Here is a 26,678-nt window from a genome sequence, read left to right as displayed (position 1 = left end):
AATGTCAGTTTTTTCCCCAATAACATGCAGCCTTAATTAAGACCCCAGGAAACCCGTGGAAAAAGGGGTATAATGTATAAAGTTTTAGTGTTCAACATTATGAAATATGAAATTTTCACAACATTTGTGGAAAACCAAATTTCTCACCTTTTAGAAATAAAAGAATTTATATAAAAAAGAAAATTAATAGTCAGTAAATACACAAAACCTGATTTGGTATTATTTATACAGTTAGTGTGTATGCATTTCATGAACAGTACAGACTGTCACAATGTAAGAATAGAACTTAACCATACTGAACAGCTATTACAATTGCTTGCCAATGTGAACAAAAACATACAATCGTATAGATAAAATCTCATTTAAACAAAGCCAAGAGAACCCGCAGACTGTATACAGGTACCTTTGCATAATGTGCACAATGTCGTTGCAGAAAAACCAAAGGTCATTTTTGCAGTTTACCAGGTTACTTTGTAAACGTTGTCATTAATATAAATATTACATCTATACAGGGAGATACAATATGATCCAAACTTTGTGCTTTAATAAATCTAGTGAACAGGACGTAAAAACACTTAAAAAGCCATTCATAGGACACAGTATCATGACTACCTCTTGGTGACATTTATTATAAAAGAATACATTATATACCCTTAAGACAAAGTCAGAGGAATGGCAGTTAAAAATATGTGCTGAATATGTAACAAGGAATGCATTTAAAGTGAGCAGTGCAATAAGTTACTATTGGTCAGCTTAGACTTCTTTTGAGTGCCTGCACTGGAGTGAAAGCTTCCCTGTGGCTGTGATAATGCTCCATTTGGATTCTTCACCAGCTGCTCCAACCAACTCCCCAGCCCGGAATTTAGTCAAATAATGAAGTCACCTAGGTCTTTCAAAACATAAGCTATGCTATGTACAAAACAGTATTAACAACACACAGAAAGATCTCTCACCTGCAGGACAAATCCAACCAAGCAGCATCAACACTCTTTGCCTCAGTTGAGAGGAATGTAAAGAATGCTTGAACGAACAAACACATTTAGCTTACAAAAATAGGAGCTAACTTGTTGAAAGCATTTGTGCATTGCCTGGTTTTCTGACACAGGAAAAGGGTGGGGGGTCTAGAACGTTTGGTCATCGTTGCAGGAGTCTGTCCAGTGGCCGAATGCCTCGCAGATGTCGCAGTAGGGCCGTTCCCCGCTTCGGCTGCCATGGTACGTGCTGTGAGGTGGGGAGTCGGGAGACTGCATTTGGGTGGGACAGTCTTCGGTGTCATGGAGGTCAAAACAGTCACAGATATCACAAAAAACACGTGGAGGGGGTTTCTTCTTCTTCTTAACCTCACCAGGACTGAATGAAAGAGCAAGAAAGGAAATGGGAGAGGTGGGTTAAATGTGAGTGATAGGTTACATTGTGAATGTGCAATCTCAAACTTTTACAAAAATTTAAATACTCTTACAATTCTGTCCTATACACATTATTTACACATTAAACATGTAAATCTATACATAATATATAAAAATATAATATATAATAATAACGTTTATAGCATCATGCCGTGTGGGCCACTTTGCAGCTGCCTGGGGTGTCGCTGTGGCGTGGTGGTTAATACCGGTTTATATAACCAATAATCACAAATTCTCACTATGAACTATTGTGATTAAAAATAAGATATCATCCAGACCTAGTTCAGGTTAACAAAGTGCTATTGAATTAGAAATTTACTCTAAATCTTTCCTGAATATTAATTAAAATATTAATCAAACAATTTCTAGTTTAATTGCAAATTCACCCCAAAAAAACAAACAAAACAAACTGCAAATACTGAAAAAGCTGCAACAAAAACAAGAATTTTACCTTTTAACAATCACCAAGGAGGCCACTGTATTCTGTTATGACTGATTAAACTAGTGCTTTACATATTACCATATTACTAAATCATAAAATTAAATTAAAAAAAAAAACAAATTAGGTGGAAATCCTTGTCACAACAAGTTGAGTCAATTGCGATTCTTTAGGGGACGACTTAACGTATAATGTAATCTTAATTTTCTTCATGATTCAATCTGATTTGATTAAATACAATTTCTCTTTTCATTTAAAATAGGGAGAAATGTTTTTTTGGGTAAAATAACCAGAGCATTATTAATTTCTTGATAATAAATATTATTAGAAATATAATTATAATTAAATATAATAAGTATCTATCATTTCAATGCATCAGTTCAGCTGAAATGCCTTTGTCAAACCATAGTATTTTGAAATAAAGTAAACGCACCCATCATTCTCTTCATTTCCATTAAACTCAGCCAAGGCCATTTTCTTCAGCTTCACCTTCAGCTCCTCATTCTTCCTCTGTAGATCCACAATGACCGAGTTGAGGAAGTTGATCTGATACACAGGAGAAAGAGCTCAGCATATACAGTGAATCTTCAAAGAGACAAAGCACTTCAAAGCTGAAGCTGAAGCAAAAGAAAGGGTTGTTTTTTTCTACCTGTCCCTCAGCGAACTCTTTCTCTTCTCTAAGCTGGTGTAGAGCTGCATCACCTATGAAGAAAACATTAAACATTATTATACATCACTGGGATAATGGTGCATCGTACACAAAGATTCGACAAGCTAACCCACCTGTAGAACCCTCTTCTTGGTTTTCAACTGGCCTGCCCTCCAGCTTTAGCTCCAGGCTTTGCACTCTGCTTTGAAGCTGCACCTTGTCCCTCTCCAGAGACTCCACTGCTGTCTGCAGCGTTTTAGCCATGGCATTTTCCCCACGCAACACTTCAATCTGGAGAACACCATGTTTTAAGGTCAGACAGAACATACACACTTCTAGCTAGGACAAAACATGCTAAATGCAACACAAACAGACACATTCTGACACTGGCTGGACTGTAACCCTCCACCATGTTTAACAGCAGAAAAAAAACTAGCTTGAAATGTACTGACTTTTGCTCAATGTTAAGACTACCCAAGGGTTAAACAAAAGTCAAATCTTACCTCATTTCTTAACGCCTCTAGTTCTTTGTCCCTTTCAGATACCAACATATTGGAATTTTCCCTGCGAAAGCAGACAACGTCTTAGCATTCAGCAAGTAAACCGAGACAGCAATATCTATGTAGATTAAAAGTAAAACAACAGAAATCCGTGCAAACAAGCCCATCATGAGCTCCCCCAATGGAACTCAACAGATTAAAAGCTTAAGAGAACATGCTGAACATATGAGCTGGAAGGCAGCGACAGTATGAGCTATTTCAGGAGGTATTAAGAATAAAGCTGAATCAATTCTCATTACAAAATTAGAGTAATCTTAATTAGCAATGTTTTTATTAAACAAAACATCCAGAGGAACTCATGTACTCCAGAATACAGTGTGAATCCTGATGCAGCATGACGTTTCTTTTTAAGCAATCTCAGAGGAATACAGTGCTCTGTTTTTAGCCTGTCCTTCTTAGGCCTCTCTTCATTTCCCAGCAAAACTTCCTCTTTAAAAAAAGCCTTCTTTCTTTGAACACAGCTGATAGGCAGCGATAAGATCTGGTTTAATATTTTCATCAGAGATAAAACACATAAAAAGCCTTGAGGAAAATCTTTCTTTCCCTATTCAAAGCATCTCAAAGAAACTACACATAATTTTAGCGTTCCACACAAATCCGAGGGCCCTTACAAGACGTTAGTCTCTCGAAATAACAGTAATTCCAGGGCGCTGTAATTATCACTGCATTGAATGAAACTACGTCAGGGGGACACGTCATGGCCGCTTACCTTTCATTAATCTCCAACTGGCTGTTCACAGTCAGACTCAGCTCACTGTCCTGCTGAAAAACGAGAAGAAAATCTATTTCAAGATTTCCAAACTCAACTCACAGATGTCAAAACGGATACTACTCATAAAGCACCAGCTGATAAGATCCTGTTGCCAATTTGTAGAGAGAGATGTAGAAAGCGTGTAGTAAATACACACCGTCTGCTGCTTATTGCCCTCCTGCCGGCTGCTGTCCAGCTCCTGAGCCAACCTCCCATTCTCCTCCTGGAGCACAGCCAACCTCTGTGACTTCTGATTGGCTGTGAGCTTCAGCTCCTCACTGCAGAATGAGAGAGATAATTTTTTCATTAATACAACTATTTGGCACTCATCAAACACTCACGGTGGGTTCAGGAATGCTCGAGACTGTAATGGCTGTAATAGGGAAAATAGCCTCTCTATTGTTGCTACTCTGGACTTGGCACACTGCTAACTGCACTATGTAATTCTGACTGTGTAATCTGCATAAACATTGACTGTGGAGTAATATTTGTGTAAAATACTGTACCACATCAGTCCACATGCTTCTTTCACTTTCAGTGACAGTACTGTTTCTCTCAGCTTTTTCAGACATGCATGTGTGTCCTGTAGGGGAGTCTTGAAGCGTGAATTACACCTTCTGACTGTAGGGGGAGCCCAGCAGCAAGAAATACCAATTTTCATGTAATGCTGCTTTAGAGAAATGCTAAGCAAAATGAATGCTTTAACAATGACCATAGTGTCTTGTGGTGTACATTTTATGTGTCAATATATTTTGTTTTGACAAATGTAATTGGATTTCTTTTCCCTTTTTTTCCCTAATTTGGAGTTGCCAATTATCCCACCTGTACATAGCTACCCTTAGCACTAGCATGCCCATGTAACTGGATTTTAAGGTGAGCTGGGCAATATGGAAACATTTGATGTCACGATATTTAAAGATATTTTTTACGATATACAATATTTATCACAATATTTCATCGTGAAGACAAAATGCACCAACAGCATAACATAAAAAAAAAACTACAATCCAAATAATCTCCTATACTGAGTACCATGATTTTTACTGAAAACATGCTGTGCACAGAATTAGACTGATTACACTCTTTGAAGTTAAATGAAACATGAAGATAATCAGTGCTCTTTAAGCACTGACGATATCCATGATACACTCAAAATAGCATATTGTGTCCCACGATAACAAGATGTAGTTTTATTACGATAAAATATTGTTATATTGCCCAACTTATATTATTATATAATTTTATTGCCTAATTTTAAGTGCTTTTGTATCAGTCTGTATGTCTGTTCATCATAACATTTAGTTGGACAGCAAATGTTCAAGCTTTTGTTCCCTTTAAAAATAAAGACAATGATTTAGTGCTTATTTCTATATAAAATACACTATTAAAAGTACAACCACCAGAGTTGCACCTGAGTTAACATTTTGACTCAGATTCTAGTTGGATGATTGCATGCAGACTCATCACTGTCCTCCTCATGTGTAACCAAGTGGCATTCTATTTTTACCATCTGTGCAGTCTGATGCAGGGTGAAATCCAATTGAGCACGCTTAAAAGGATCGTACAGCATCAGGGCAGAGTTCAAAACGCTACGAGAAAGTCATTTTGAAGTCTCCATGACAAATGTGCAGCTGTGTGTAAAGTAGACAACAAACACAAACTGCAAACACAACAATGACTAATGTATAACCATTACACTCAATACCAATTTGACATGCAAACAAAATTCAACCCAATCCTTCTAAACTAAATGGAAACGAGCAACTATGCGTTCTATACACATCAGAGAACATCTGGCTCTTTCCCAGAGGAGGCAAACCAGCTCCATAGTGTATGAAACAGTTCCCGTTCCTCTGATGAGGAAGCTGAGGTCACAGGCCAGACGGCCACGCTGCGCAGGAGCACGTGGTGAAATGAGAAATGAGCTTACGTAATGCTTCCTGGGAGAAGAGGCTGGGACATGGCTCTGAGGCTTTTAAGAGACCCATTATGGCCCATGTTTTATGAGTTAACTTGATGGAGCAGGACTTGCAGGTACATTCCTACAACACCATGCTACTGCGGACACTGTACTGAACAGGTGCTGGACAAGCCCTTGTGTGGGTTTAGGGATGTCTATGAGATTTGATTAAAAAATGAAGGATGTTGTGGCCACCTGCCCCCTTACGTAATTTTTCATCATTGCGTGACTCACTGCAGCTCATTAAAGCACAACAGACTCAAATATTCTGCAACTGAAACACAGAGGAACCGTAAGAACCGCAATGTTACAATGCTGTTGTAACAGACCTCCAATCACTGAAATGGTAACTGTAATAAACACAAATGTAATGAGAATTTAAGTAATTTTGAGACATTGTTCATCAAGAAATTGTCCAATACAAAGTTCAGCTGGTGTAAAACTAAAAATAGCTATGAGCTATGAGATTCTGATAAAAAAAAAAAAGTAAAAGTCCTTAAGCCCTCATGATGCAACTGAAGTTAAATTCTTGCAGCCCGCACAGGTTCACTATTGAAAAGTGGCTCACATTTCTTTGCACAGGCTTCCTATGCGCTGGTTCTCAGAGGTGAGCTGCTCCTTGGAGAGACTGAGCTCCTCCTGGTACTTGGAGTTCTGCTGCTTCAGGGCTTCAAGCTAGAAGAAAGAAGATTTGAAAGAGACAGAGGACGTCAAACAAGCAAAGTGGGACAGATTAATGACATGACAACATGTTCAAATGTCAAAAGCCAGACATACTGTAGATGTGTGTGAGCACAAGAGCATATGAAGTTCACAGCGGATATATATATATATATATATATATATATATATATATACAGAGGAGCTTATTTTCAGCTTAGTCAAATGGCTTTTACTTGTTTCCTTTTTCTCTCAAGACCCGTAGTTCAATCCAATTTAACCAGTGGCCGACTTGAACAGCTTTAACAAACTGGGTCTATGATGCATTCTACACACCACATGCCATGACAGCAACTCAAGTCAATAATTCATTTGATTTCACATTCAAACAATCAACAGTGTTTTGATCAATGGTTTGTTACTCTGTTGCATGTTATAAATCAATCATTTTAGCCATTCTTTTTTCCATTGAATTATCCTTACTCATCTCCCTGCATCACTGTATCATAATCTGTTAATATTAAGAAAACAAATTGGCGGCTTTATGTACATATTCAAATACTCAAACACAACTATGTTTATACATTGTGATTCAAAGGGTCCTGGATACCCCTTCTAATGCACTCATTGCAGACACAGATGTGCAAATACACACACTTCTTGTCTAGCCCCTGTTAAGGAGTATTGCCAATAGAATAGGACTCTCTGGAGCAGATAAACATAAACCTATTTGCACCATTCCTAATACCAGAGGGGTAGAGGGGGGTCTAAAGGGGTATAGAGGGGTATGAAGTGGAACTGTGTTATCTTGAATGATGGTGCTAGATCGAATACTTTTTCTGACCTTACTAACAGTCTTGTCTCTGAATATAATCAAATCCTCAATGCTCCACAATCTAGTCAAATGCTTTAGTTGAAGAGAGTAAAGTCAGTTACTCTTGATTTTCGAAAGAAACAACAAATGAGCGGGTCAGGTGTCCCAACACTTTTGCCTATATAGTGTTTATGAATACACACACACATATTTATATGTATATAAAGGTATATAAAAAAGAAATTTGGTCACTATCACACAAAAACCTTGTAAAAAAGGTTGTAAAAAATCTTGTATCTAGAAGGAAAAAAACTTCTGGACTTTCAATGCAAGCATTTGGGAGCGTTTTTTATTGGTCCTTTTATCATGAAATTTACAATATACAACTAAAGAACAACTGCCAGATTCAAGCTGTTTCAGAAAGTGAAAACGGCAAAAATAAAGAAAAGTAAAGACAAGCTTTTTGTGTGACAGCAATATGACACACATGAATATACAGTAAGTACCTATGTGTAAAGATGTCTATCCCTAAACATAACCTGCAAGCAAAAAGAAATGACACATGGTCAGACACTGCAGACTGCTACTTATTTTGTCAGTTTTTCTTTCTACAGTTGGAGCATTTCCGTCCTGTAAACACACAACTTTGCAACCCGTATTTTTGAAATCCCGTCTACAATCAGCACAAGACTTCTGTATCACACATGCCTCTGCGTTTTCTTCCACAAACTACTCTACACACACATTCTCAATCAATACCCTTTTCCCGCCGCTTCACATCACAGTATTCCAAACTGAGGCACAACAAGCCCGCCATTCAGAGTACATCCTACTCCACGCTAAGCTCTACTCTGACGGTGCAGTACCTGAAAGTGGGATGTATACATGCTTCCTGAGTAGCTCTGGTGCAGGGCTGCCACATCCATGTCTGTATTCTCTTCACGCAAAAACACCAGCTGGATCAATAATGCATTGCCCTCGACCCCCTGCTGAGCGAGAGCGAGCGCGAGAGCGGCAGAGCAGCTTTCCTAGCTGTTGTCGTCCGAAGCACTCACATTCACACCCACTCTGACGTGATCTGTGGGTTCGGCTTTATTATGTAAGCGCTGCCAAGCTCCTCCCTCCCTCTATGTTTCTTTCCCCCTCCTCCCAGTCCTTATTCACCTTCACTGTTCCTCCATCACCATTCCCTGCTTTTTCGCACATCAACTCTTCGCCCTCAGCTCCTGGGCATCCCGTCCTGCCACTGCATTGACACTCAGCACCTGTTTCTCCTTTCATTGTGGTCAGCCTCCATATACCCTTCACCAATCCACTGATAGTAGATTTTGATTCACAAACTCGAGTCACTCCAAATTCAGCTTTGTTGTGCTTTTTTGCACCTCCCCCTGATTTGGCATGTTTAACCCTTTAAAGCTTCTGCACCATTAATGTGATAAATAATTAGTTATCTTAAACATGTATTAAATAATATCCAAATAATAATGAAATAATATCTAACTAATGAATAATGAGAATTATTGTAATTAATCACATAAATAATCAAATAAAATCAGATGCATGTTTTCTGCCCCCCTGGGAGGATTATCTGTGCACTGCATGCACCAGAAAAATACATACAGATTTTAAGGTTGAAACTAGATTGAGACTACTTCAGTCAAAATTTAAATGCAACTTGGAGTATAAGGGGTTAAACAGTTTTGTGTTCTTTAAGGGTTTATGGGTTACTTATTTATTTATTGAAAGAATTGGTCAGAAGAATTTTTGGCAATTATCTGATGGTTCAGGCTTTGAGGGGTTAACAGACCTTCACTACCAGCAGCGTCAGAATATCATGGATTCCTAAATCTTACCTACAAGACGGAAAACAGGCTGGTTTAAAAATCGAATGAGAAACAAAATGAGGGGGGGATGCAAATTCACAATTGAGGGCAAAAATTAGGTTAGCACGTGACAGCTGTCTTCACACACATAAGGGCTCGCAGCTTTTAACCCCCAATAGTTCTGCCCAGCCAGGCGTACAGAGGCAGGCAGCCACTATGCCTGACGGTAGCATGTGCATGATTGCATCGCGCCTGTAGAGAGCTGGCGCAGAGAGAGAAAGAAAAGAAAGAGAGAAAGAGAGAGAGAGAGAGAGAGAGAGAGAGAGAGAGTGGGAAAGAGTATCCAAAGCTGAGCCTCAGCAGTGCAGGAGCCATGCTCAGTCAAAATGCTGCTGCTTTAGTGTCTAAGAATGGCTCGGGCTGAAAGCTCTCTTAAGAAGGTAATCACTTTAATCTGATGCCGTACTTCAAGATGAAAGCCTCATCCAAACTCTGAATGAACATGATTTCCGTAATCTGAACACGACTCTCATACCGATGGAAACGTGTATTTCTTTAATCTTGCAAAGACTTTTTAGTATTTAGACGGACGAGGGCAAATTCTGTCAGTGGGTGCATACTATGACAGTTATCCCAGAATTCTGTCCCTGGAAGTGTATCACCGCAGTTTTTCAAAATTCTGTCATTGACAGTGTACTACCACAGTGTCTCCAGAATTCTGTCACCGGCAACATACCCTACAGTTTCCCCAAAATTCTATCACAGGAATGTGCCATCACAGTTTTCCCAAAATTCTGTCACTGGCAGCGTACCACCATAGTTTTCCCCAAATTCTAACACCAGAAGTGTACCACTACAGTTTCCCCAAATTCTGTCAATGACTGCATACCACAGCAGTTTTCCCAGATTTTTGTCACTGACAGCGTACCACCACAGCTTTCCCAAATATCTGTCCTTGTCAGCATACTACCAAAGTTTTCCCAAAATTCTGCCACCAACAGAGTACCACCACCGTTTTCCCAGACTTCTTTCACAGGTACCACAACAGCTTTCCCAAAATTCTGTTATTGACAGTGTACTACCGCAGTGTCCCCAGAATTCTGTCATCGGCAACATACCACTACAGTTTCCCCAAAATTCAATCACAGGAACGTCCCACCACAGTTTCCCCAAAATTCTATCACAGGAACGTCCCACCACAGTTTTCCCAGAATTCTGTCACCGGCAGCATACCACCACAGTTTTCCCAAATTTTGTCATCAACCCCAAAAACCCAATAATAACAAATACAAACCCTGGCATGTGTTCAAACAACTTTAAGAACAAAATAGTGGCAAACACCATCACCTTGCATAGCTATTCCAGCGATTCCAGAACTATTCTAACAGAAGATTGGTTCATGCTTATGATAAAGCTCCATCTGATTTGTTTTAAGGCTTCTTTCAACTTCTTTAAAAGTTGGTGCAGCTCACGTTTTCTTCAAACAAATGTGGAGAAAACAAGGGAATGAATCTGCTACAGTGGGAGACCCTTACCAGTACTTGTTCTTAATGATCATCCTGTGCAAAATACAAAGTAAACCTTTTTAGATGATAAGCTGAAAATACAGGCAACATCTTTTAGTAAACTAATCAGAGATTATTTTTTAACAGGAGACTAACATGCTTTGTTGTAAGCACAATTGTCCTTGAAAAAGCCTACATTAGTCTGGTGAAAATTATTCTGGCAACTCTCCCTTTGGTTACTGCAGAAATTGTTTGTCGTTTACGAGTACTTCAAGAGTAATAAGGGTAGAAAGTGCCATCTTCCCACCCGGACAGAGCATGGACAATTGTGCTTTCTCAGACTCTGGCTGCTGATGGCAAAGCAGCATGGCTCGAGATTAGAACTCACAATCCCTGGGCTATCGTGGCAATGCATTAGACCTCTTATTAAAAATACTTTAGCATGTATACATTAAAAATCATAAATCAATAATTTTATCTGTTGCCTTGCCAAATAGCACAGAATTAAGAACATCCCTCTGATTATGTCTCCGTACACACATCTATAATCTGAACTGTTCTGTAACAAGTGCCCAAAGCCCTAAACTTGATCTTAAGTTCCAAAAAGATAATGCCATTTGTACTGTGGTTGCTATGATCAAGCACATCCCAACCTTATCAACGTCTCAGTAACAGACACTGGGGAGAAACTGATTATTTTTTATGAGCTCCAATGGCAAGCAAATGGTGACTTTTTCAGACCTATAGGAGCAGCAAAACCCTACAGGCTGAAGTCATCCCGCATAAGCTGAGCCTTTTTGAAACCTTATATAATCACACACGAGTGTACAAAACATGCTTTGCATGGAGCTGGAAGGCGAGCCGTGCACAAGTTCCTGACACATGCGAGTTGGGTAACAGCTGTGTGACTGCTTCGTTATGCTACTCATGGAGCAGTTTCATTCTTAATGGTTCAGTTAACAAAAAAGCATTTCAAAGCTTGTTTTATGGCAAGTTCAGCCCAACCCATAATATGAGCTCAGAAGACAGCTGGGATTTTACATCATTATTTTAGTGACATTTAGAGAGAATGCGTCACTTGAGGATTATACAAAAATCCTGCATAATGTCATTTATACTCAAGCTACCTACTTAGTTTGTAGTCATAATTTTAATGAATAAAAATAATTGATGTTTTAGGTGAACGTGGGTTTACATTTTGTGATTCTCTGAGCAATTAGTAAAAGAATACAGAAGTTTTATTACTATTGTTTACTTGTGACAATGTGTCAATACCAACAGAGAAATGCTTAGTTTGCTTTTAATGTGCTGCTCATGTCTAATAATATTCCTAGTTCTAGATATATGACAGCTTAAGGGCTTTTGTAAAATACTTGTGGAATAATTGTGGAACACCCGCCCTAGACTAATAATACGGTAGGCAGCTCCAGCATAGAAAACTAGAATGCACTCCAAGTTCAGGCCAATGATCCTCAAAGAACAACCCTTAGTCACAGCATATTATCACGCCCTTGAAAACAAAACCACACATGCTCCCCAGAAAGTCAACCTCACTTGGTAACAGGTCTGGTTATCATAATTCAAAAAGTCATCAGTTCCTTACCTCTTGGTGCAGCTCTTCAACTTTCTGCTTTAGACATTCCAGAATCTCTGCAGATTGGGAATTCTGTGGGGACAAGAAATCTCAGCATTAAAAAAAAAAAAACATTCATGACAGGTCATACTTGCCATGCTGAATGTATATTTCATCTGTCATAACGTAACACTGTCTTATGTGCTCAACACTTCTTTTTCCCAAAGCAACATCAGGAAATCACAATTTTGCATTTCAATGTCATCATGACTGTCAAAAAATACAATAAATAAATTGTATAATTTACAGTAAAATAACAAGTAACAAGGACAGTGAAGAAATATTTTCTTAACACTGATCATCGTAATTAAATTAAGAATGGTGAATGAAGCTATTAGATCTTTGTACAGTAGTTTTTACTTTCAGTTTGTTGACCCACTTCCCGGCACAGTATTAGCTTATTATATTAGGTTATATCAGGTTATTAGCTGACAAGCTGGATCGGGTGTGTTGGTAATATTTGCAACTAGGCAGTGTAGTGGGTCCCCAGGTCTGAATCTTGAAACACTGTTCTGAGGCACTACTGGTTACTCCTTAGTTACTGTTCTCTTTGACTGGCTAGGTGAAGCAAATGACATGCAGTGTTTAATAACACAATCAAATGTTTGAAGAGTCAAAAGTATGTGAGTTTTAAATATTCTTTCATGTTAAGATGTCAGTTACTACTGGCCAAATTATTGTTACAATGGTTAATATTACCATTCCCAAAAGACTTTCCCACCTCACTAAACACTTTTATTTAGAGACCAATATCACACCCTGTTACCAATCTGTTTAGCATCTGCTTTCCATCTAGTAATAGCATGGGGTTTCAGTAAATATTGCAAAAAATAGTTTCTGAAACAAAATTATCTGAGAGGGTAAACATGCTATGCTTTGCAGACTAGGGTGGGGAGAACAACAGATTATTAATAACAGATGAAAATGTAATTTACCAGCTTCTTTAAAGTTTAAATGATGTCACTCAACCTGTATCACATCACTTAATGTGACAGAAATAGGTTGGTGTGACAGAGTAAAATATAAGGACACAAATAAATAATAATACTGTAATTTATGTTTTTATGTTACATCCACATGTGTAGTGTAGTGAAACCAAACTATATCTGAGCAGAATTTCAAAACTTAGATCTTTATTTCACTTGAAATACTTGAAGTCCTAAAGTATGTCTCTAATAAACTACATCAAATGTTTCAGACTCAATTGGCAATGTTTCCCTTACTTAGAACTCAAGTTCTTAAAAATCTTACAACAGCACCCACTGGACATATTACAAAGTTTCACATCCATCTAATTGTTTCCTCAGTCCTTTCATTTCTCAGAAGCAGAAGGACAGCGCAACAAAGCTTCGCTGTAATCTGCTGCATGTTCTCCTTCCAAATGAAGTGTGCAAAAATGCCAAGTGAATAAGCTCAGCTCTTCAACTACATCCAACTACAACCTAATCCTTTTTAACTTCAAAAACTAAGCTGATCCTGATGACATGCCTAGATAGTTGACAAGAACATCAAATTGATGGTATGTGTTTGTGATGGTAAACTAAGGGTCCCCACATAGAAGCATAAACATTAGTTGGAGGATGCCCACTTATGTTTATGACTTGGTATAACACCAGTCCTTAGGAGTGCCACCTCTTTACTGACTAACTCTGAATTCAGTGTTATAGTTACAGATTTTAAATTTTAATGTTAAGAATGGCCCACTAGAATCCTTGAAATCCCACAAGCTCATTAAAGGTTAAAATCTTTGTTTATATTCTAAATCAATGGTCTATAGTATAACACCTTTTATACATCTACTTTTTAATGCACACTAATAATAAAGTAATGGATAATGAAGTAGGGATTTCCCAATCTAATGGATCGGATATCAGCTATTTTAATTCCAATTCAGTTCTGATTCTTTGTTTTAACAAGAGCGTTCAAACACAAATATCAGATCCATATCAGCTGATAGTCAGGATTAAGAGACTTTGATTAGAACATTAACTTGCCTGGGACATTCCTAGTCAGAAGGGGGTAGTGCAGTGCAACTTACAGTCTTTGTAAGTTCAGAGTCTAATAATTGCTGTTTATTTCGTAATGTTTATTTCCTTTTTGGCCAGAAATATTTTTGTACAAAGTTCAAAGTTCTAACCCTTCAAGAACCATTAAAACCACCAATTGAGACTCCTTAATGTGCTTTGCCTCCTTGCCTTGTCTTTGATCACACCCTGAGTGTTTAATAACATTAAACACCCCAGAGACAGCACATGTGAAGGGTGTGTAATGAAAATACTGAAACAGGATGCAGAGAGGTCACTGTACAACATGGAAAACACAGCAAACTGAAAAAACAGTGAAACTGAAGTGGTTGCTGTTTGCTTGTGTAGCCATGAATACAAAGACCTATTCTACACAAACAACACTAATTCCTTTTGAAGGTCCAGAGCAAAATCTGACTCACAATTCCTAAAGCTATAAAAGTCATGTAAAAGCCACCTAAAAGTCACCTTTACCCTAAAAGCTAAATGCCTCTGTTCTGCTCTGGTTTTCAGGACACTTCTCACCTGGGCTTTGTCTTTGAACAGCTGCAGCTCTGCCACCTGCCGTTCTAGCTCCGTGTTCCCCTCCTGTGCTTTGCTCAGCTCCTGCTCCATTTGGCCTAATTTCTCTTGCAGCTTCTTATTTTGTCGCTCGTGCTCCTCGTTAAGTGTCTGCTCCTGCAGCTGCCTAGAGGCCTTCTCCTCCTCCAGCTTCTCCTTCTCATTGCATAGCTGCTTCAGTCTCTCTCTGTCCGCTTGCATACTCCTCTCCATCTCTACAAGCACAGGCACAATGCAGTGATCTCTCCCAGCACCATGCACACCTTCTGCTCAGGTCGGCATTTGAAAGTGTAAACAGGACACAAATATGATCCGTGGCAACGGAAAGTAGAATTATTGTGCTACTGTTACGCCTTATCTAGTGGTATATGCAAAAAGACCTACTGTACACATACAGAACTAATACAAAAAACCTTCAAACACTCAAACAGTTCAGATGTTTCAAATGAGGCATGGAGGTGTGCTGTTTACCTTGCATGGATAGTGCTGTGTTTTTACTTTCTTCAGATACCGTCTCAAGGTTTTGTTTCTAAAATCAAACACAAATAAGCTGAACATGCTGGTCATGCAGGACACATCTAATACAGTTAAGGCAAATCATTTTAGATTCCTCACAACCTGGACACAACCTTTTTCGACTCCTCTCCCCCAACAGGTGCTTCAGAACCCAGTATACCAAGATGTCTAAAGTTTCTTATCTCTGCTAGAAATTTGCTAACTCTCCCTGCGTCACATCCAGAACACTATTGCTGACAATTTCATACCCATAATTGATGTACACTACTGTTGTTTGCATTGAGTATTTTTGTCTATGAATTACGTACATTATTTGTAAGTTATTGTCCTTGTATGGTTGGCACACACATGTATATATTATTGTATACTGTGTTGTGTACCGTGGTAGTGTGTGGAACAAATGTAACATTCTTGACTTACAGACTAATTTTGTATTCCATTGGTTTGCAATGCCATTGTGCGTGTATCTTGTGTTAAGTAGGAACGGTTCGGGCGCATGTGAACTGTGGAATAATCAGTTTTACTGCCACTGTTACTTTTTGAAGTAATAATTCTCTTATTCTGGACGCAGAGCTGCAGTGAAAATACACAGACTGAGCAGCTGTCTGTCATGTGAATGGAGCATGTGGATAAAACACTGTGCCACGAGAGCCATAGGGAAACACACTGGACACGGCCACACATCTGCAGCACCATCTCTCTGGTGTGTAAGTGGAGAGTATTTATATTAGTATGATGTGTGGGAGTCTGAGAAAAATCCTCAAGTATGTCAACCTCAGAATGACAGACTCCACTTTTAACTTTTAATGTGGAACGGAACAAAAGAAAATAAATTACTTGCAAGAGAGAGGCAATCACTCCACTCAACCACTACATCACAAACGGACCACGTGAAAATAAAAGTCTCTCAAACAAACGCAAAAAACCTTCTCACATTTACTGGTTTACTTGCTTTGACATTAAATTGCATTGTATCATCATTTTTGAAGAATAGAAAACAGCAAATCATTTACCAAACTGAAAATACAGTCATAATGTCCTTTTTCCATATGGTGCCATGTGGACACTGGCCAGGAGTCAACATAAACTAGAAACTGTAAATCCTGGATAAAATTGAATTAAATATTCTTTTAAAAAGGTAGCATACATACCAAGTCATTTAGCTCATGTTGAAGGGAGGCGTTCTCCTGATCAGAGGAGCTGAGTTTCTGCTGGAGAATAAGCACCTCCTTGTGCCTGGCTTCTAGCTCACTGCTCAGCTCCTTAACCTGTAAGACCAAAATACATATTGATCAACAGATGGTTTAAATTATCACCAGCACCACAAGAAATAACTTAAATTCTAAAGGAAATCACATTAAATTAATTTCCTGTATTGATTATTATGCCTGCTACTACTAAAGCTATGTTCACACTGCAGGTAAATTTGGCTCAACTTTGGAGGACAAACAGTAGACACCAAAACCAGCACTGTTCAACAGAAAAAAGATATGAACAATACAAAAGAGTCAGTGTGAGAAGTCAAACAGTAAAAGGTCTAAATGTCTAATTGTAATGGATAAAGAGACCTGATCTGAGTAAAGTTCCCTTTTGTTTTTATTCTATATAATCTGCTGGACTGATGATGAAATTGCATAAATTGTGACCTGTTTGAGGTTTTAGCTGCATTTCAAATTTAACACATTATATGTAAAGGCACAAATCTAAAGTCAAATTGTCAGATTCAGTGGGTGTCAGGGATTTTTGACGTTTTCACTGACACAAAAAACAGATACATGTCAATTTAAGCCAGATTTGGGCTATTCTGGGTAACCTGCAATGTGAACATAGTTGACTGAAGCCATGAACCATCAGTGAATGAATAAAAACAGACCCTTTTGTCCTGTAATGGAGGAGAGGCTGATCCAGCTTCTGCTCGCTGAGATCGCAGGCGTAGCTGCAGCTCGGCCACTTCCTTTTCCAGCTCCATTATCCGCGACCTCTCAGATACCGTGGCCACCTACAACATAACATTTACGAATTGACATCAACAACTTAGCACTATCAAACACACAGGTCATGGCCAGTAGTGGTATCCCACACTGGTTTCACTGTTCTTTACATTAATTAACATGTTTGCCTGGATGTGCTTGCACTACAGTTTAGGGGTTTGGACAAATACTATGTTGATTTATGAACTTCATATTTCACACTTATAAACCATTGGGACAAACAAAAATTCTATGTAGATTTTGGATGGTTATAAAATAGTATTTGGTATATTGTCACAGTCACACAAAAACCTTGCATTTCCAAAAAGGCAACTTACAGAAAAAGGGAAAAAAATCTTCTGAACTTTCAACGGAAGTGAATGTAAATACACTTTATTGCTAGGAATTTTTGGAGCATTTCTACTGATCCAGATGCAAGGTTTTTGCGTGACAGCGATGAAATAGTAAAACAGCAAAAGCATTTCTATTATGGAATGCATCCTGGGGTTCCTGCCATCTTGTCAAACACTTTTTTGAAATGGAAACTCCAAACCTACCTCGCTCCATCATGCAAACAAAGGCAAAATGTGACAAACACACGAGGAACTGACACGAGTCCCGAGAGACAGCTCATGCAAACTCGCTCGTGGAGACGCCTGCCTTATTTGATAGTGCGAGACTGAATTACCCTAGTATCCTCTAACTCCCTCTGGAGTTTATCAGCTTTGGTCTTTTCAAAGAGAAGGCTCTGTTCGAGCTCCTTAATGTGGGCATGCTCCAGTTTGGTCTGCGTCTGTTAGTAGAGAGAGGAGGGGAGAAAGAGAGAAGAGCAGTGCTGCAGTCACATGCAAGCCCAAAGCCAAGTACGAAGAGCCTCGCGCAGGCCTTGACATCATCCTCTTCTATGAATGAGGACAAAGAGAGCGGTGGCACAAGGGCTATGTGAGTGTCAACTGGAGATGAAGGAAGACGTCTGGAATGGTGGAAAGGGGTGCGGAGAAGCCAGAGCAATCCAAAAGAAATCAAAGACCAAGGCAGCAGGGAGGAGCCAAAAGTGGAGACCAAAATAAAAGAGAAACAAGAAAATGAATGAACTAATGAATGAATGAATGGATGAATGAATGGATGAATGAAAAAGACAAAGACATGAAGGAAACATCAAGTTGATGTCTCTAAAAGAACATGTTAACGTCTTCTAAGACAAATTTATTCCAGCATTAACTATAGCATTACTGAGCAAAAAGGAAGCAGAGTTAAATGCCTTTCTTTTTGAAAAAGGAATAGTGCTGTAAACATTTTTCCATGTAGTGAGTTATCAAATATAAAACTGTGAGTTTGTGTAAAAACGTTTTCTGTATGTTTCTCTGAATTTAAGAGCATTTTTCAGTTTGTTTGAACAATTTTGAACAAAAAATAAATAGGAAAAAACCCACCTTTCCACCTAATATGTTAGATTAGGCAAATAAACTGTTGTTTTATACATTAAAATATGCAGATTTTCACTTACAGAGTCTACACTGTGTCATTTTGGTTACCAAAACAAAAACATTTATATGCAATGTAAATTATTCCAATTATTCCATTAGGAACCCATAGAAAGTTCTATGCTTGCACACATTAAATGTCAACTGATAAGACACTGATCATACTGAACAGAATTAATAGGTAATAGACCACTATCACACTTCTGCGTTCATTAATGCGGAAACGTAAATAATAACGGTCAGCGCTCATCATGTGTCAAATAACAACGCTCATCATGTGTCATCCTTAACGAGTCAGCCAATAAAACGAGAGGTAACTAAAGCGGAGGGACCACAGGGCTGAGCGATGGGACAGGTTATCACAGGTTTGTAATTAAAAATGCTAAACCCGATGGTAGATGACAATTCTTTTAACGTTAATTCAAATAGATATCAAATTGATACCTTGGTAAATAGTTCAATGCAGAAAAAACATGCTGTGTCTCTTCGCTAGTTTTGGTGTTCAGGGCGCTTGCAGGCGTGCAGGGTCACACATCACACATTATTCTGAACTTTTGTGTGATGTGCTTTCGCCCATGTTGCAGGGAGTTCAAGACAGACGAAAGTTTGATAACTCTACTCAGAGCCGGATAAGCCAATGCAGTGACTGTGATAAAGGTCTATTTTTGGTTAGTTTTTGTAGTCTATGGCCTTCTGTATAACATTAAATGATAGATGGTAAATGATAGACACTGCCAAATACAAACATCAATCAATTAAACAAATACAACATTTTTGATTACGCAAATTTGAATAAAATGTTTTCTCATAAAAATGCATTTAATTGCAAATTGGGAAGAGAGAGTATCAGTTTACCTCTAGATCACCTTTGGTAATGCAAGCTTCCTCTACACGAAACTGAAGATCCTCTACTTTCCTGTACAAAACAAAGGGTCCTTCATTAACATTTTTTTGTTTCCATTATCAAAATGTAGAATGAAAAACTCAACATTAGAATTATCTTATTTTAAAGTCCTTATATCCATGTGCCCCCAAGGGAATACTTCACCTTTTTTCCTCTTCTAGCTGATTTAACAACTCCACTTTTTCCCTGTCTGCAGTCTCCACAAGCCTGCGCAACTGGTCCAACTTAGTCTCCATCTCCAGGGCATACTTGAAACAGAAACACATTTGACTTTGAATATTATAAATAACCACAGACCACAGAAATAACAACATAAACAATCCATAATCTAACAGCTAACCTGCTCCTGGCCTTGTCTGAGCAAGACAAGTTCCTTCTGCACCTCTCCTGCATGGCTTGTGGCTTTGGCCACCTCTGTTCTCTCTAGATCTCGCTCAGCCAGGAGCTGTTCTATGTGCTGCTGCTTCTCTTTCAGAGCCTCCTGCATAGCCGTGGTCCCCGAGATCTTCCGATTATAGCGGGCTGACGTCTCTGTCAACTAGGCAAAGTAAAGGTCCACGTAAGAGTGGTAATAGAAGCATGAACAGAGCATAAGACATAAAATTTAGGGGCAGATGTATTATGGTTTAGTCAGTTTAGCTAGTAGCCTTTAGTTCAGTCAATACTGATAACATGAAAAACTTAACAAAATTAAAAGTTTTCAAAGATTTTTTAACTTTTTTTTTTTTTTTAACAAAACTTGTTCATCAACATTGTAAATGTAACCTAACACCAGAATGTAAGATCTTAAATGGATGGAACTGACCCTAACAGTAGTTTGTGTGACATAGAATTACCAGGCCTGCACGGCTGGGTTTGCCTCCTACAGAGGAGGCAACGGAGCTCAGGGTGCTGGCAGAAGATGCGGTGGGGCTGTGCTGAAGGGTAGACCTGCGCCTTGAGCTTTTGGCTTTACTGGTGGAGGGAAAGCCAATGCGGGTCACTTTGTGCGTAGGCGCAAACAGGCCATACTTTGGCAAACACTGGAAATATCTAGGAGACATAAATAACATTAAGTTATATGTTAGGGATGCTAATTTAAGACAACCACAAATGTTCATGTTCATGTTCTTAAGTAGCATTGCCATACCTAGCACCAGCGACTGCTCCATCGTTCTTTCCAAGAGGCTCATCAAGCTCCACCCCACACCACTCGCCCTTAGCAAAGTCAGTCTCACCAAGGAAGCGCACAACACCTGCCTTTGTTCCTCCAATCTGCACAAAAGCAATACAAATGGATCTGTTACTCATTTAAAAACGATATACTTCACACAGACAATCGCCAATAGCTACTTCTCTCCCAATTTAGGTTTCTCATAGCCAACTGCCACCGTCTTGTCAACCGCCCATCTCATGATAGCTAACAGTCGTCCTCAAATGGCTAGCATTGCTCTGTATCAACAGGGTGGGAGGAACCGTGCCAGCATTCCTACCCGGCCACAGATGGCAGTGACATCGCTATGAAACACAGGTCTCTGAAAAAGAACCTTGTGCTGCACATTTAGAAACACTGTCTTAGCTGGGTGAGTTGCTCATGAACCACTGCCAGCTTTTAAATGAATCATGAATATTTATTATCTTTTCTTAATACAGACAAAAACCTGGGCTAACACTGTGCCTAGAGACACAGCTCTGGTAGTCTCACTGTCACTCTACTAATCATTCTACTAAAAGAAGTCCTTTGTCACCCACACAAAAGCGTTTTATGTTTCCTGATGTTTGAAAATGCTGTGATGAATCACAGTTGAGGGGGTAGACACCAGCACACATACAGTGTGTTTCTCACTGGACATTTCATTTTAAAGTCTTTTTTAGTCCATAGTGTATCACGTTAACTTAAGGCTCAATGTCTGTGGTGACCTACAGAAGGTATAGATAAAGTAAGTATCGCTCTATCTATGGTGAAAGCTTAATGCGTATTTGCACAGACTATTTAGTTAGTTGACTCAATAATCCATCATTTGAAACTGTGGGTTGCAGTCGACTTGACCGCTGTATCTGACGTACAGGGGTAAAAAAGAGAGTCTAGGTATTGTTTTTTCTACTAAACTCAAGGCCCAACGTTTTGTTTTTTGACAGTGGAAACACTACACTGCAAGCTGTGCAAGATATACCCTTGTAAGCCAGTCCGGGTACATTTAGAGAACGGCTGCGTGTGACTAAACAGGCTCATTTGACTGATGCACAAAATGACCAATCACAGACCACTGAGCATTACGCACCCACAAAAATAAAACAACTCACATTACGCTGGAATGCAATGACTAGTTGACTACTTTTTGCATGACTAATAACCGTTAATACTATGCAACCCTTACTGTCCACATCACAAAAATAATACAAATAAATATTTCTGTTTTTTACTGGCAGTTGTTCTTCGCATTATGTCAAAATTTCATTTTAAATGGACAAATAGAAATGCTGCAAAATGATTTGGTAAAAATCTTTTTACACTGATTTCCTTTGAAATTTAGGAAAGTTTTTGCTCTGCTGTAAAGTTGCTTTGCTGCTTTGAAGATTGTTATGTAACAAAGATGCTTGGTTTATTAGTTGGTATATGAAAATACATATATACTGCTGGTTCTCAAAAAAACTCTACATACTAAAGTACAAACTAAAAGTAAAAATGCAACAAGCATTAATACAGACTAGAATTCATTGTACAACGTGCAATGTACAAAAGCTACAAAGCTGCTATAAATGTTCTTGGTATATACCCCACATTGTGTCCTTGATTTTTATTGTTGGTTTAATAACAATTTAAATGTACTGATTCCATGTGCAGTCACCCATTTTCAGTGTCTAAGTGGGCTAAAACAATCCTTACCAGCACACGATCTCCCAGCTTCAGCTCCCGTTTCCCCTTCTTAGCCGAGTCTGTCTCAGACAGGTTGGTCGCAGAACCACTGGCCACTTTGGCCAGGTTGGTTGAGATCTTGCTAGCAGTGGCAGCTTGACTGTCAGTAGCAGCGGGGACCGCAGAGGACACCTGGCCAGAAGAGGCTTGCGTGCCATTTGTCTCACGTTCTGGGACCGGAGTCTTAGAGAGTTTGGAAGGTCGGGTGAAGATACCTCGTAAGTCCTCACACTGAAAGTACCGCACTCCAGCCACAGAGCCATCATTCTTCCCTATGGGTTCATCCAAAACTATGCCTGCCCACTGGCCTGGTGCGAACTGGGTCCCGCCGATGAACTGAACATAGCCTGGCTTATTTCCGTTCACCCACACACGTTCACCTACAGAGAAGTCAGCCACTGAGTCATTAACAACAGGTGTGGCTGTGCCTGGAGATGTCACGGCTTTTGGAGTAGCTGCAAACACAAAGAAGAATCCAAAAGTTACGAAATCAAACAATATGTGCTTACTTTACACAGAAACTTAAACTCTAAGTTTACAGTCTTACCTGAGGACTTGGCTGGTACAGCAACAGGCTTACCAATCTTACTGGGCGGCTTAAGACCGCTTGGCTTCCCTGTACTCATGTTGCCCTGCCCTGTGCATGTGCTATTCTTGCAGGGAATTGGGGAACATTATCACTTTTCCAACATAGGGAGATATTCCTTGAGAGGGAAAATAGCAGTAGTCAGAATACATGAATACAGTCATGTGAAAAACTTAGAACACCCGATAAAAACCTTTGTCTTTTTTTATATATATATACATATTTTAAACATAATGACACTTGATCTTCACTTGAACAATATGGGACATGAAGGGAAAAGAAATGTATTTTAAAAATCAGTTGTAAAATGTAATTCATTGAAATGCAATTTCCTTGTGAACATTTATTACTACTTCAGATGGCTTAAATTAGAATGAGAATAGAACTAGAATCTTTCAGAAAGAAGTTGTAGATGCATGACAGTCTGAGAAGGGATCTCAGAACACTTAGAAATCAGCTGTTCCACTGTCCTCAAAATAATTTACAAGTGCAACATGGCTGAATCAAGCCATTCTAGCAAGTTCAGTCCAACAGCAGACCACAAAATGTGTAAAGAGGTCTCCAACAATCCTAAAATGTCATTATGGGGCCTACAGGTAGCTCTTGCCGCAGCTGAATTTACAGCATCTAAAGTGTGCATCACTTATAACAATGTACTTACATTAAAGGCCTGCATTAGTGACAAAAACAGTGTAAAACAATCTGATGTTATATTTACTTACACAGAAGATACTGATCAAACCAACAGTTGGAAATTAGCAAGATATTAATTAATAGTACCAAGGTACTAGAGTCATTACGTAAGTCATTGTGTAACAATAATAATTAGGGATGCACTGATACCACTTTTTCCTTTCTGATACCAGATTTTCAAGTATCTGCCAATACTGAGTACCGATACTAATAATTGTTGAATGGCTATAATACGTAAATACTTGTTAAATGGCTATAAATCCTGATGTTTATAGTTTTCCACTTTTTAAGATATAATAAGATTGAAAGAACAGCATGTACTGTTTGATTAAGTGCACATTTGGAAAGTTACAGAGCTATGAAATAAAAAAAAACTGCCACAATGCAGAAACACGTGTAAGTAAAAAGGCATAATCTTGCCCAGCTTCACCAAACAACTTTTAACTGGTTTTTAAAATTCACATTTCAGAGAAGAAACAAAAAAAACGTATGCATCAATTTTACATTACTTGTCTCTACGTAAAAGGATACTTAACTTAACTGGTTTCAGAAAAAAAAAAACACAAACATTGAAACGGAAAGTGCTGTAATGTAAAAGTAATTGTTTAATGGTAATAACTGTTTATGACTGGCTTTTAAAAGTTGTTTAAATGTTTGGTTTCATTAAAAAGTATGTAGACAAAAATGTAGGGCATCATTAAACTTCATGGTCTTGGTGCTCTCTACTGCCGATACGATACTGTGTGTAAGTGCCAGTATGGGCGCCGATACTGATAGCACTGTTTTATTCGTTTAACACGTGGTTGGTGTGGCGCATAATATCGCCTGACTAAGATAGCACTTTAATAAGCAACAAATCTGTGTGAAGATTCGAAACAAGTCAAAACAGTACAGACTACAATCATCACAATGCAGACAGATACTAGATTCTAAGAAAAAAGATAGGGCCAAATCTTTTCGCGACACATCTACTGAATAGCCAGGGTCTAATTTGTTGTGACATTTCATTTAAATCACCACATCTTGGATTTACTTCCTTAAAAGCTTTGATTTTTGGGGTTAGTCTGTAATTATTTTGCCACTGTATAATACATTTACATTACATTTATGGCATTTAGCTGACGCTCTTATCCAGAACGACTTTCACAGTTACTCATATTACAGAGGAGGGCCAATGTAGTGTTAGGAGTCTTGCCCAAGGACTCTTATTGGTGTAGCGCAGCATAGTCACCCAGCCCAGGAATCGAACCCCAGCCTCCGACGTGGTGTGGTAGCTCAGCAGCAGGTAGTGGTGTTATATCTGTTGCGCCACACCAACCACAATAATACTGACCTAAGGATGTATATTAAACAGTACAAGTAAAGCTGTTTTTTTCTTTTAAAGTGAAAATGTAAAGTTAATACATGTTCACTGTTTTATGCTTGGTTTTGGCCTAAAATGTATTTTTAAACATTCAGGGCCTTGTAAGACAACACAGTACCAATAACAGTGTAATTAGTCTGATTGACCACTATTGTACCATCAATAATATTACATATTAAAATGATATTTACTGGATGTTTGGGATAGTAAAGCTGAACACATTATTATTTTAAACCTCATATACAAGGATTTTGTAAGCAGAATAGTACCAAAGGAAGTGTGATTAGTCTGATTTACCACTACTTTATTAGTATCAATATTACATGTAAAAAGTTGACTAGTTGTAGGCCAGTTTACTGGACCAGTCAGAGTAATAACACTTTAATAAAGCTGTACACAGGACACCCTCCATATGAAGACTTGAATAAACAAGTCAAACAAACAAAAAAAGACTACCATCATGCCATCGCCATACAGATGGATAGTCGATTCCTTAGTTACAGAGCAATGATCGCATAAAAAAGGAGGTAATAAATAGTCAATAAGGTGTAGATTAACACCTGACTCTAGTTTCCATCGTCTTAATGTTGAGGAACTGACAGCGCACACAGACACACACACACACACCGTGGTCTCTCTCTGCCCACACCAAAACAAACGGGACACCGAGTCTGCCCGTTTTAGTATACCTGCATTTCACCTAGGCTAAAAGCTTGTTAACAGTTATGATAAATATCAATTTTGTGTGCGGAACTCTTAACAGTCTTAATAATGCTGCCATTTGAACTAGCTAGCTATCTATCTATCTAGCTGCAATAGACGATGCTATCTGGCTAACCAGCCACGTAACCAACCCCTGAACACGATCATTAAAACCACTGTGTTGTGGACGACTTCGCCTTTTCACTATTTTGTGCTAACCGCTAACGTTACTTTAGTAGAGCTGTAAAAAAAACACAGCTCCCACATCTTACCTTTAATGCCAGGCAGCACCCCACCCCGCCAGTGCAGGAATGTTATGGCTACATCCCAGTGGAATGCTCCGCTGTTTAGCTAGCTAGTTATTCCCACACAGGCCACTGAAGGGTGAGGCCGAGCCCGAGACGTTACGCTAGCTAGCAGACTATGCTATGCTACAATGGCTATGCGAACCACAAAGCTCCATCCTCTCACAGCCCCAACCAACCCGCCTCGGACTTAGCTTAGCCTAGCCTAATGTGGCGCAGAAAGTCAGGTTAACCTCGCCACAAAGGTCAGGTTATATCTTTGCTTGAAAAAAGAAAATATGAAATCGAGACATTAAAAACATTCACTCAGAAAACTGAACTGAGCTATCGATCCATCCCCTGCACCGCCAGCTAGCCGCTGCCATGCCCGAGTCACGTTGCTATGACAACAGACGAGCTGCCAGCACCAGTGTTGTGTTGTTTGGGTTTCCTACCTGCATTAATGTAAAGCTCCAGGACAATTATTATTATTAT

The 26,678-nt window shown here is 39.0% G+C and overlaps 1 protein-coding gene across 7 annotated transcripts; it reads right to left on the bottom strand.

The window, feature by feature from the left end:
- Positions 1 to 209: 209 nt before the first annotated feature.
- On the bottom strand, positions 210 to 26,575 carry clip1b (CAP-GLY domain containing linker protein 1b). 7 transcript variants are annotated; one of them, XM_072658418.1, is made up of 23 exons: positions 26,172 to 26,575; positions 23,103 to 23,259; positions 22,526 to 23,010; positions 20,789 to 20,913; positions 20,496 to 20,691; positions 20,000 to 20,197; positions 19,804 to 19,907; positions 19,611 to 19,671; positions 17,960 to 18,064; positions 17,175 to 17,300; positions 16,453 to 16,569; positions 15,257 to 15,314; positions 14,944 to 15,000; positions 14,750 to 14,904; positions 12,171 to 12,233; positions 6,334 to 6,440; positions 3,963 to 4,083; positions 3,764 to 3,816; positions 2,998 to 3,058; positions 2,629 to 2,785; positions 2,495 to 2,547; positions 2,279 to 2,391; positions 210 to 1,350 (listed from the first exon to the last, which is right to left on the bottom strand). In XM_072658418.1, exons 2-23 carry the CDS (start codon positions 23,179 to 23,181, stop codon positions 1,122 to 1,124), a joined length of 2,823 nt encoding a protein of 940 aa, XP_072514519.1. In that variant the 5' UTR covers positions 23,182 to 23,259; positions 26,172 to 26,575; the 3' UTR covers positions 210 to 1,121. The 7 variants fall into 7 exon arrangements, with proteins under 7 accessions (XP_072514519.1, XP_072514514.1, XP_072514518.1 ...); XM_072658413.1 differs by having other exon boundaries at positions 14,750 to 15,000; XM_072658417.1 differs by having other exon boundaries at positions 3,764 to 3,813; positions 14,750 to 15,000.
- Positions 26,576 to 26,678: the final 103 nt, after the last annotated feature.

The sequence above is a fragment of the Salminus brasiliensis genome, chromosome 16 (assembly GCF_030463535.1).
Source record: "Salminus brasiliensis chromosome 16, fSalBra1.hap2, whole genome shotgun sequence".
Taxonomy (NCBI): Eukaryota; Metazoa; Chordata; class Actinopteri; order Characiformes; family Bryconidae; genus Salminus; species Salminus brasiliensis.
This window is presented reverse-complemented; position numbering and strand designations above follow the sequence as displayed.

Coding starts and splice junctions, on each gene's coding strand:
- clip1b (XM_072658413.1), bottom strand. CDS start 23,181: ATGAGTACAGGGAAGCCAAGCGGTCTTAAGCCGCCCAGTAAGATTGGT. Junction 3,059..3,763: donor CAGTTGGAGATTAATGAAAG/GTAAGCGGCCAT, acceptor CTGCTTTCGCAG/GGAAAATTCCAATATGTTGG. Junction 2,548..2,628: donor CCAAGAAGAGGGTTCTACAG/GTGGGTTAGCTT, acceptor TTTTCTTCATAG/GTGATGCAGCTCTACACCAG.